Here is a 12604-nt window from a genome sequence, read left to right as displayed (position 1 = left end):
CTTTTTTTTCCCCCTCCCCTCCCTCCTTCCTCCAGCAGGTCGACGGACCAACGATCGGCTAGAGGCCAGAGGCCAGCAAGGCGGTCCAGCCGACCAGAGGCCAAAGGTCGGCGAGGCTCGCCCTCGCCAGCCACTGGCGAGGGCAGCCTTGCCAATGACGGCGAAGGCGAACCTCGCCATGGCTAGGCGAGGCCCAACCTTACCGGATCTAGCGAGGTCATGCCTCGCCCAACCGCCAGTGAGGCTCGACCTCGCCATGGCTAGGTGAGACCCGACCTCGCTGGATCTGGCGAGGTCGAGCCTCGTCGGCGGCTGGGCGAGGCATAACCTCGCCAGATCCGGTGAGGTCGGGCCTCGCCCAGCCATGGCGAGGCTCGCCTTCGTCGTTACTGGTGAGGGCGAGCCTCGCCAATGGCCAGTGAGGTTGACCTCACTGGTGCTAGCCTCTGGTCTAGAGGAAGGAGGGAGGGGAGGGAAAAAAAAAGAAGAAAAAAATAAATAAAAATTCAAAAAAATATTAAATATTATTAAAGTTGTCCACGTCAGCGCTGGTGACCGGCCGGCCGGCGTCTAAGGGTGCGAATGGTAACCATTCTGCTCCAGAAATCAAATTCTTGCCAGAAATTGATTTCTGAAATTCTTGCCAGAAATTGATTTCTGGAGGAGAAATCTGTTTGGTAAAACATGACTAATTCTGCTCCAGAAATTGATTTCTGGAACAGAAATCTGTTTTGATTTGTTGATTTTTTTTGCACCTAAAAAAATTTAAATTTTACTCAAAGTAGGTGGCCACAGGTATTATAAGCCATTCTGTAAAGTTTTGAAATTTTTGATTTTTTAAAATTTTTTTGGGCATCTAAAAAAATTTAAATTTCACTCAAATTGAGTGGCCACAGGTATTCTAAGCCATCTTGTGAAGTTTTGAATTTTTTATTATTATTATTTTTTATTTTTTTGGGCACCTCAAAAAATTTAAATTTCACTCAAAGTGGGTGGCCACAGGTATTCTAAGCCATTCTGTGAAGTTTTGAAATTTTTTATTATTTTTTGGGCACCTCAAAAAATTTAAATTTCACTCAAAGTGGGTGGCCACAGGTATTTTAAGCCATTTTGTGAAGTTTTGAAAATTTTTATTTTATTATTATTTTTCTTTTTTTTTTGGGCACCTCAAAAAATTTAAATTTCACTCAAAGTGGGTGGCCACGAGTATTTTAAGCTATTCTGTGAAGTTTTGAAATTTTTGATTTTTTCTTATTTTTTTAAAAAAAATTCATTAAATTTCATATTTTCCCGAAATCTGACTTTTTTTTATTTTCTGGAAATTTTTATGATTTTTTCTAGAATTTTTCAATTTTTATGCATTTTCTGAAAAAAAAAATTATGAGAAAATAAGGAGAATGCATTCCGGAATCAAGAAGCTATAAAAAGTAGCTTCTCTTTTTCTTGCCAAAAACTCATCCTGGAATCAAAAATGCATTCCGGAATCAAGAATGCATTCTGGAATCAAGTATTTTTAACAAACGCATTTTTATTCCAGAATGCAAAAATTGCTCCAGAATGCATTCCGGAAATTTTTTAACAAACGTCATTCTGTTCCGGAACGCATTCCGGAACAGAATTTTTATTCCGGAATGCATTCCATGCGCACCCTAAGTTAGCAAAATTCGACCAAAACAAAGACAAAAGGTTTAGGACTAAATTGGCATCAATGCATAAGGTTTAGGACTGAATTGGTACCAAAAAAAAGTTTATGACTAAATTGACACCAATGCAAAAGGTTTAGGACTGAATTTGCACCAAAAAAAGGTTTAAGACTAAATTGGCATCAATACAAAAGATTTAGGACTGAATTGGCACTTTTCCCTCAATTATAGAATCATCTATTCCGTCCATCCATCTCTTTTGTATGTACAAAATGGTAACCCTACAAGCGAAAATGGAATACATTATATATATGTATATATATATATGTGTGTGTGTGTGTGTGTGTGTGTTTGTCTTTTTCTAGAATTAGGAGAAACTTTTGAAATTGATATATTCCCTTTGACATGTGGTAGTGATACCAAGTAGCTATGTAACTTTTGGATTAGATCACCGCATCTCGCTTTATTAACACTCAAATAGCTTATCCTTGATTTTTTTCCCAAAAAAACACGTAATGCGGCGTATATGTGTCGCTATTTCCTAATTTGACGCCCAAGCAAGCAAGTGTTCCAACCGGAAAAATGGCCAAACATGCCTTGCAAATTGTGGCTTCAATCATATATCTTATTAAACAGAAATATGAATAAATAGGTAAGTATGTATGAAAAATTCTACAATATTGCTTTGTCAAACCAAAATTTCTTTTGTCTACGTCTGCCGAAAAGAATAGACACTGTTTCTATACATAATTTGCTTTGAGTGCCGATTAGAGCAAAAGGCTTTTCCACTGACCATTTTTTTTTTTATTCGGTATGATCCACTGACCATATTTTAATGACACACATGCTCACAAGAAGACATGATGATTAAGGTGAATAATGATGCAGATATGCCGCCCACTGACTCTTGTTTGGTGAAGAATGTCTTGCAATTGGACCAACCAAAATGACCAAAAAAGTTCTAAATGTATTGTAATTTTCCCACTGCACCAACAAGGCTAACCAAACAGTATTTTAAGCAGACAATATGAAATTGATTATATAATAATGTCGGAAATGGGTATTTCGTGCCTAATGAACTCCTGCTATTGGTAGGTGGGTGCTCTCGTTTATTAGTTTAAGAATTTAATTTGAAGTTAAAGGAGGGCTGCCACAAATTATGATGGTTGTTGCCTTGGGAAAAGAGCTTGTGCCGTGCATGTTCACTTGATTGATTGCGCCTTGTTCGTTTGCTTAGGGCCCGTTTGGTAACGTGCCAAACAGTAAAAATTTATGTTCTTTTGTTCCCAGAAATAATTTAGGGAACAGAAATGCGTTTGTAAATTTTTGTTCCGGGCACATTTTTGCAAAAATTTGTTCCCGAAAACAGTTTTGGAAGAGAAACAAGAAGTAAAAAAAGTTGCTTCTTGTTTCTCGTACAATTTTGAGAATCGGTTTTTTTTCTTTTTCTTTTTTTTTGTTTTCTTCTTTTTGTGTTGTTGCTCTTCTTGAGGTGTGGCTGCGCCGCGATCGGCGACCGGCCACAGCCGGGCCGCGAGGGCGTCATGGCCCTCGCCGCCAGCCGCCGGCGAGGTCCCCTTGCCGGCGAGGCGAGGGCCGGACCCTCACCACCTAGGCGAGGCGGCTCGCCTAGGTCATGGCGAGGTCGGCCTCGCCCGGATCCGGCGAGGCGGCGAACGAGGCGCGGCCGGGCGGCGGCGAGGGCAACGCCACGCCTCAGCTTGGCCGTCGCCGGCGACCGGCCATGACCAAAGAAGGAACGATAGAAAGAAAAAAAATATTAAACAATTTAAAATATTATTAAAATATTATTAATAAAAAGAAATTTTGTGTAGTTACCAAACGTATTTTTGTTCTTTTCTATCCCAGGAATAGAAATTTTGGACAGTTACCAAACGCCTTCAAATGCTTAGAAATTGTTTCCGGGCACAGAATAAAAAAGAACCATTTCTGAGTAGAAATAGTTCCCCGGCATAGAAACATTGTCATGCGCACCCTTACTCTAACAATCTTTTGGATCTCTGTCTAATTCTATTCTTGTTTTGTCATGCTTACGATCAAAGTTTCAATTCAATGATAAAAGTGAAGCCATTGTACTATGAAGTTTTTGTAGAACGAGTTTCTTCTTTTCTTGTCTCTCCTAAATAAAAAATTTAGTTTGTTGAACCTTTAATTTTGTTTAAATTGCATGCTTCTAACTTCAGTGTTAGTCATTTGAAATTGGGATAAATACTATCTTATTCTTTTTAGTTTGTCAGGTTGATGTTATCTATAATATTTCATGTTGCTTTTTTTTGTTTTAAATCCAGCTCTAGCTTTGGTTGTGATTTATGTTGTATTTTTATTTCTAATTGTTAGAAAAAAAATTGTACAAAACGCCACCCGAACTTTGAGGGTATTACACATTTACCCATGAATTTTCAACTATTACACATTATTTTCTCAACTTTTATTTTGTTACAATCGTTAATCCTTTGTTATATTTTCCATTAGTATGTGTAATGTACGTGACTTTCATGGAGCAAATGTGTACTTTCATCTCTTTTTTTTTTTAATGAAAATATCTCTTTCACCCTTGATTTTTGTAAAAATTAAAAAGCGAAGAAAATGGAGAAAAATAAATTAACTAAAACATTAATATAAAAAAATAATTATCATCGATTATATTAAAAAATAAAATTTATCAATACTTGATAAAAATATTAATAGAACTAATAAAAAATTATTAAAAGAAACACAATTAAGTATAAAGGAAAAAGGCTCAATAACAAAAAAGGTGAAGGGACAAAAATTGGATACTCATTATGTTTTAATTGTCAATGCAAAAAAATATTTACTCAATAAAAAATGCTTTTTGTCCAAAATAAAAAAATACTTATAAAAAACCACCTTAGATTGAGATAATCATTTCCTTTTATCAGTTGAGGACATGTTTCCATTTATTTTTTTAATTTTTTTGTTATAAATTTACATTAGTTAACCATTTAGAGTTGCTACATTTATCGCATTATGACAAGTTCTAATTGTTTTATATTGTTGATATTTATTGTTTCTACTATTTTTAGTTGGTTTAGTTTTCTCTCTCATTTTCTATGTTTTCATTCTTTTGCGACAATCAAGGGTAAAAAAGAGATATCCTCAAAAAAATGATATGAGAATATACTTTTGCTCCTTAAACATGTGCATTGCACGTGCAAATGGAAAAATAACCGAGGATTACGGCTGTCACAAAATGAAAAAGTACTGCGTATTATGTAACGGTTGAAAGTTCAAGGGCAAACGTGTACTACCCTAAAATTTTATTATGCTTAAAATTGCTTGAAGTAAATTTTCTATCCTTCTTGTTTCTTCTGTTTCTTCATAGGAATTACTATACTTTTTTTCTAGTTTATTTTTGCAGTATGGCTTTTCTTACATAATACAATATGTAATAAGATATTGCATCTGCAGAATCATATTTAGTTGTAGACTCAACATTTTGTCCAGTCATCTTGTCTTTACCATATTCTTTTCGGTTGAACTTGATCTGAACACTAGCTCTCCTGCAATTTGCAAATTGGCAAACGTGTACTACCCTAAAATTTTATTATGCTTAAAAGGAGTTGATTAAGTGGTAAAACAATCAGGAATCTCCTCTAATGTGGGTCTCATGTCGATATCTCCTCTCCTTCGCACGACGACCCCCTAAACCAATGTGGTTCCCAGATGCAAACACGTCAAGTGATCAGTCATGTGAAAGTAGGTCGTTCGTTTATGTCAGTTTGGAGTGTGAGAGAATCATTACTTGTAATATATGTACGGATTCAAAATATCCCCAATATCTTGTTAGGTGAGATGGCGTCATATTTTAAGTGTCAATATCAGAGTGAGAGCTCACGTAGGTTCACCAGTATCCCCATAATTGTCTCCACAAACATCACCATTATGTCACACGTGTACCCGATCAAAAGTGTAATCAGTAGCTACATCAGGACTTCAAAACATATTTCGGCTGCTGGTGAAATCTTTGAAGGTCGAGACTTTAGCTTGGTCGAGTCATTTAGCCGAGTTCAACTTTGTGATAGCAATCGACCTCCGAGAAACATGTCGTTTTTCATAAACCAAATAGTCAAAGAACAACACTTATTTTGTAATTTCTATTTGGTAATTCGTGAAAGTGTTTGGGACTGTATTGCCCTTGCAGCTGTTTTTCTTGATGAAGATGATATCGCAACGTACGCAATTAAGACAATCGATGATCTGAGAACGCTGAACAAGACGGTGTACCTCAGGCCACCGGAGAACGTTCTGTACCAAAGACAACTGGTGGAGATGTGGGAGAAGCTCAGTGGAAGGACACTGGAGAAGAGAAGCGTTTCTGCAGAAGATTCTCTTGCCTCCATGAAAGGTATTTATCTAATGTTCCTTCTTAGATGGAATGTACTTTTACCTGATTATAAGAAGATTTCGATGTACTTTCAACACGTGAGGGCTTATATAAGGTACACAGTCGGTGTAAACAATAAAATTTCAATAGTAGTCCGGATCGACCAACATGTATATGAGATAGTTACTTAAATGAAACCCGCATGATTATCCAATTATCCCCCCCCCCCCCCTGGGTAGAATCTAGTCTTGGAATTTCCTTGGGTTCACTAACTTCGCAAACGATAAACTTGTCATGCAATGGTGATTATGCTTCTTAATTCTGATGGAGAACTTGATAGAAGTCCTTTGTATATTTACCATCAAGAGTGACCTGCTACATAATTTCTTACTACATTAGCTTCAGATCCATGGTAGATCATATTTAGATAGTTTTGATCCATCTTTTTGTTTCAGGACTGGGTTCTGCAGAGCAAGTGGGAGTGGGCCATTTCTACCACATATTCTAGGAAGGCTATTTGACAAACTTTGAAATTGGGGAAGCTGGAGGAGAAGCTTCCCGGCTTTATCCTGAAGTTCAATACACCCGCATGGATGAATACCTCAAGATTTATGTATGATCGTACGAGGAAGCATTTGAACCAATCAGAGTTCACTCACGCTATTGAAATAAAAATCTTGATTTTTCTAGAATGATTCCATCATTTCTGTTATTAAACAACGGTTTAAGCCGAGATTTTCGATTTATGATTGTGTTCATTTTGGTCTCAGGAGAAAACTGTTAGAAATTAAACCAAATTTGTTAGTACTTGTTTCCTTTTTGAGTCTGTTCGTATTTCCATATTTTGATAGATATTGTGAGATATTGTTTCTAGTTATATTTTAGGAAAGTTTCCTAAGTCAATTAGATTTCCTAATTAGAATAGGTTTCCTAGAAAGAGGTTTCCTATTTCGAATCAAACTATGGTCTATATATAGTCTATTTCTCTTATAATTGAGACATGCAATAGAAAGACGCGAATTGCGATTGTTTCACCTTCAAGAATTCCTTTCATCAAATCAATATTGTTGCCGCGCCTCTGACGCTCAACAAATTGGTATCAGAGCTTACGGTTCGTGATCATGGCCTCAACGAACAATCAGCTTCCTCTTCAATACCCTCGTCTTACCAAAGAAAATTATGGTAACTGTTCTGTTAAAATGAAAGCTCTACTCGGCGCCTACGGTGTGTGGGAATTTGTTAACACTGGCTATGATGAGCCAGAGGATGAAGCCACGTTGAACCAGAATCAGAGGAATGCCTTGGAGAAGGCTCGAACGAAAGATCAATATGCCCTGTCGATCATCTATCAAGCGTTAGATGATTCCATGTTTGAAAAAGTTTGAACGCCACTACCGCTAAAGAGGCATGGGAGATTCTTCAAAACACACATCAAGGAGTTCGAAAGTTCGGAAGATTCGCCTTCAAACCTTGAGAGGCGAATCGAGGGTAATTCGTATGAAAGAATCTGAATCGATTGCTGATTATTTCACGAGAATTTTGGCAATTGTTAATCAGATGAAAAGAAACGGAGAAGAAGTTTCCGATGTTCGTGTTGTTGCGAAAATACTTCGGTCCTTAGACAAGAAGTATGATTATATTGCGGTTGCAATCGAAGAATCCAAAGACTTGGATGCCATGACGGTCGATGAACTTATGGGTTCATTACAAGCCCATGAAGAAAGGTTTAGAAAGAAAAAGATTGAACCGGTGGAGGAAGTTCTCCAAACGCAGTTGACCATACGAGATGAAAAGGAGCAAAGAAGAGATCCCGTACAAAATCGCGGGACAAATCAAGATCGTGATCGAGGTCGTGGCCGAGGTCACTTTCGAGGAAGAGGTCGCGGACGGACGAGGAGATCCTCGTCGAGGTGATGGAGGATACCGTACCAAAGAGGTGTTCGTGGAAGAGGAAAAAACTCGACAAGCCAATGGTATGATAAATCTAAAATCCGATGTTATCATTGCAATAAACTTGGCCATTATGTTTCTAACTGCTGGAACAAAGAAAGTAGCAGAGCAGACGAAAAGGCGAACTTGGTGAATGATGCCGATCAAGTTCTCTTATTGGCATTCAAAGAAGATGAAGAAGGTCAAAGCGATACGTGGTATTTGGATACCGACGCAAGTAATCACATGTATGGGAGAAAGGAGATGTTTGCCGAGTTAGATGAGACAATTAAAGGGAATGTCTCATTCGGTGATAACTCTAAAATTCTTGTTGAAGGGAAAGGTACAATTTTGATTCGCTTAAAGAATGGTGCACGTCAGTTATTACTAATGTTTATTATGTTCCAAAAATGTCAAGCAATATCTTGAGTTTGGGACAACTTCTGGAGAAAGGTTATACTGTTCATATGAGAGATCTTAATCTTATGTTGAGAGATCGGAATAATAAATTGATTGCAAATGTGAAGATGTCGAAGAACAGGATGTTTATTCTTAATATAAAGAGTGAGATGTCTCGATGTCTAAAGACGTGCGTAGATGATCCTTCATGGTTGTGGCATTTGAGGTTTGGGCATCTCAATTTTGGCGGACTCAATTTGCTTTCTCGCAAGAAGATGGTTTATGGCTTACCACATATTGATCATCCCGATCAATTATGTGAAGGGTGTGTTATCGGCAAGCATTCCGGAACTAGCTTTCCGAAGGAGGCGACTTATCGAGCGAAGAAGCCGCTTGAGTTGATTCATTCTGATTTGTGTGGCCCGATCAATCCTCACTCATATGGTAATCATCGATATTTTGTTACTTTTATTGATGATTTTACTCGAAAAACTTGGGTGTATTTTTTGAAAGAAAAGACAGAAGTGTTTGATACTTTCAAACAATTCAAGAACTTGACTGAAAAGGAAAGCGGCTATTTTATCAAGGCTTTGAGGACTGATCGTGGTGGAGAATTCATCTCAGCCATATTCAACAAATTCTGTGAAAATCATGGTATTCGGCGTTTCTTGACGGCCCCGTATTCTCCTCAACAAAACGGTGTGGCTGAACGGAAAAATAGAACCATTCTTGATATGGTTCGAAGCATGTTGAAGAGCAAAAATTTATCCAAGGAACTTTGGGCTGAAGCTGTTTCGTGTGCCGTCTATCTTCAAAATAGATGTCCCACATATGGACTTGAAGGCGTAACTCCACAAGAGGCATGGACCGGGAGAACACCAAGTGTTTCGCACTTGAGAATTTTTGGGAGCATTGCATATGCTCATGTCCCGGATCAAAAAAGATCGAAACTTGAAGACAAGAGCAAAAAGCTCATCTTTATCGGGTATGACTCATCATCCAAAGCCTATCGATTATTTGACCCTAACACTTTGAAAGTGTATGTAAGTAGAGATGTCAAGTTCGATGAAGATGGAATGTGGGAAGAAAATCTAAAAGAAGAAGCGAATGTTCGTGATGATTCCGATCAAACGGAGTTGAAAATCAACCTTCACCTTCTTCTCCAGCATCTTATTCAAGTTCATCAACACCATCCTCTTCAAATAGTGTTACACCATCCTCTTCAAATAGTGTCGATGAACCGCTAATGCCAAGATCAAGAAGATTGCCTGAAATTTACGAAGCTACCGAAGAGCTTCATCTTATATGTCTTCTTGCAGATTATGAACCACTTGCTTATGATAATGCGGCCAAAGAAGAAAAGTGGAGGAAAGCCATGAACGAAGAAATTGAAGCCATCGAGAAAAATCCAACATGGGAGCTTGCTAATCTTCTGAAGGACAAGAAATCAATTGGTGTTAAATGGGTGTACAAGGCCAAGAAGAATGAGAAAGGTGAAGTAACAAGGTACAAAGCTAGATTAGTAGCGAAGGGGTACAAGCAAAAAGCCGGAATCGACTATGATGAAGTTTTTGCCCCTGTCATCCGCATGGAAACGATTAGATTGATTATTTCCATTGCTGCTCAAAATAATTGACGGATTTATCAAATGGATGTCAAATCAGCATTCTTGAATGGCATCCTTGAAGAAGAAATTTATGTCGAACAACCCGAGGGGTTTGTTGTGAAAGGTTATGAAGACAAAGTGCTAAGGTTAAAGAAAGCTCTATATGGGCTTAAACAAGCACCGAGAGCATGGAATTCCAGAATTGATGCATATTTCAAGGCGAATGAATTCTCTCAATGTCCATACGAGCATGCACTCTATTTGAAGCAAGAAAAAGGTGATATTCTACTCTTTGTTTATATGTTGATGATCTTGTTTTACAGAAATAATTCGGCGATGATTGATGCTTTTAAGGCATCGATGGTGAAAGAATTTGAGATGACCGATAATGGTCTCATGAATTATTTCCTTGGTATCGAAGTGAAGCAAAGTGCCGATGGGATTTTTATTTCCCAAAAAGGATATGCAGAAAATATCCTTGAAAAATTCAACATGAAGAACTGTATGCCGGTCAATACACCAATGGAGTGTGGAACCAAGCTTTCGAAGTTTGATGATGGTGCCGATGTTGATTCGACATATTATAGAAGCTTGATTGGAAGTTTGAGATACTTGACATGCACGAGACCGGATATTATGTATAGTGTTGGAATTGTTAGTCGATACATGGAGAAGCCGAAATCATCTCATCTTAAAGCTGCAAAGAGAATACTTCGGTACATCAAAGGTACTATTTCTCATGGTTTACACTATTATTGCTCTGAATCTTTCAAACTTAGAGCTTATTCGGATAATGATTATGGTGGAGATATCGACGATCGAAAAAGCACCACGGGATTTGTATTTTTCTTGTGCGACACTGCTTTCACGTGGTCATCAAAGAAGCAATCAAGTGTTACTCTGTCGACATATGAAGCTGAATATGTAGCTGCATCTTCATGCGTTTGTCATGCAATATGGTTGAGAAGACTACTCAAAGATATTCTTATGGAGCAGAAGAAAGCAACGGAGATTTTTGTTGATAATGTTTCTGCTATTGCTTTGGCGAAAAATCCAGTTTTTCATGAACGAAGTAAACATATCGATGTTCGATATCACTTCATCCGAGAACAGGTTAAAGAGAATGAAGTTGAAGTATTGCATATGAAGACCGGAGATCAAGTAGCAGATATTTTTACTAAACCTCTCAAGATCGATGCTTTTCGAAAGTTCAAGAGCCTGCTTGGAATGATCGATGGAAGAGAATTTGGTTTAGGGGGGAGTGTTAGAAATTAAACCAAATTTGTTAGTACTTGTTTCCTTTTTGAGTCTGTTCGTATTTCCATATTTTGATAGATATTGTGAGACATTGTTTCTAGTTATATTTTAGGAAAGTTTCCTAAGTCAATTAGATTTCCTAATTAGAATAGGTTTCCTAAAAAGAGGTTTCCTATTTCGAATCAAACTATGGTCTATATATAGTCTATTTCTCTTGTAATTGAGACATGCAATAGAAAGACGCGAATTGCGATTATTTCACCTTCAAGAATTCCTTTCATCAAATCAATATTGTTGCCGCGCCTCTGACGCTCAACAAAAACAAAGACCATCTCAGAGTATTCCTACAATGATCCTAGCTAAGGTTTTCTGGGTTATTCAATATCTGTTTTTTGTAATTAGTGAAATTAAGATAACTCAGGCACCTGGGGATTTACAATAAGAACAGGCTTGCGCATTTCTCATGACTCGACTTAATGGTTCAGGTATTGCCAATAGGAAATCTTTTGTTTCATGATGTTACTCCTAGTGATCTGAGAATGTTCCAGTTACAGAGAAGCAGAAATTCACGTATTCCTTGTCTGTCATTACAATAATATTCCCACTATGCATTTGTTAGGAAGCCTCATTTAGCCCTTCCCTACCTATCCGCATCGTGTGACAATCAATCTGTTTCTTGCATATATCAACATACCCGACATTTTCTTTCCTTCTTTTTTTTTTTGTTTTGGTTGGGCCATACAAGACACCCCTTGAAGCCTTTTCGTAGGGCAGTTTCCCCGAGGTTCCTCCCCGTAAAGACGAGCTTGTTCATCTTCTCATCAGGACCCCATATTTTTGCCGGACAGCCATCCAGCATCGAATCGACCCCTTGAAAGAGAGAGGCAATCTATGAAGTAAAACAATATAAGGTTTCAGACCACAATGGCTGGAAAGAAGTTGGTATACCAATCACAGACAATATACCCTTCATTCTGAACAAGTCCTCCCCTTTTTCGGCAATCAGCCTGTTAACTTGTGCCTCGAGTTTCGGCCAATTCGATGGATGGATGTAATCGATCCGAACGATTTCTAGAAGCGTGACGAAATCGTTTAAGTTGGTCAGAATTTCTTCACCAACTTCGTCAGAAAAGAAATATCTGAAGTCGTGTTCCTGAAGGGCACTCCGTGCGAAATGACAGAGAGTTGGTCTCTCTGTCTTTGACTCTCGCACGCGACTGACGCAAAGTCAGAGAGAGACTTGCTTCAGCTGATAAAAGGAGGTCTCCACAATCTTTGCATTAAATGAAAGAAGGTCCCACAAGCTTCTCTTTCTTGGTTTTACATAGAAACTCCATCGCAAGAAGGATTGACTAAAAGAAAAAGTTGCGGGCTTGTTTTGTCTTCTTTCATTTACTTCTTTGT

The 12604-nt window shown here is 38.0% G+C and overlaps 1 protein-coding gene across 1 annotated transcript; it reads left to right on the top strand.

Moving 5' to 3' along the window:
• Window positions 1-5726: 5726 nt before the first annotated feature.
• On the top strand, window positions 5727-6701 carry LOC115662443 (isoflavone reductase homolog). Its single transcript, XM_030584587.2, has 2 exons — window positions 5727-6030; window positions 6465-6701. The coding sequence occupies exons 1-2, from the start codon at window positions 5727-5729 to the stop codon at window positions 6515-6517; spliced, it is 357 nt and encodes a 118-aa protein (XP_030440447.2). The 3' UTR covers window positions 6518-6701.
• Window positions 6702-12604: the final 5903 nt, after the last annotated feature.

The sequence above is a fragment of the Syzygium oleosum genome, unplaced genomic scaffold (assembly GCF_021117445.2).
Source record: "Syzygium oleosum isolate NSW1041296 unplaced genomic scaffold, Sole_v2.1 Sole_v2.14, whole genome shotgun sequence".
NCBI lineage: Eukaryota > Viridiplantae > Streptophyta > Magnoliopsida > Myrtales > Myrtaceae > Syzygium > Syzygium oleosum.
The sequence above is the reverse complement of the archived record's forward strand: the minus strand, read 5'-3'. Positions and strand labels throughout refer to the sequence as shown.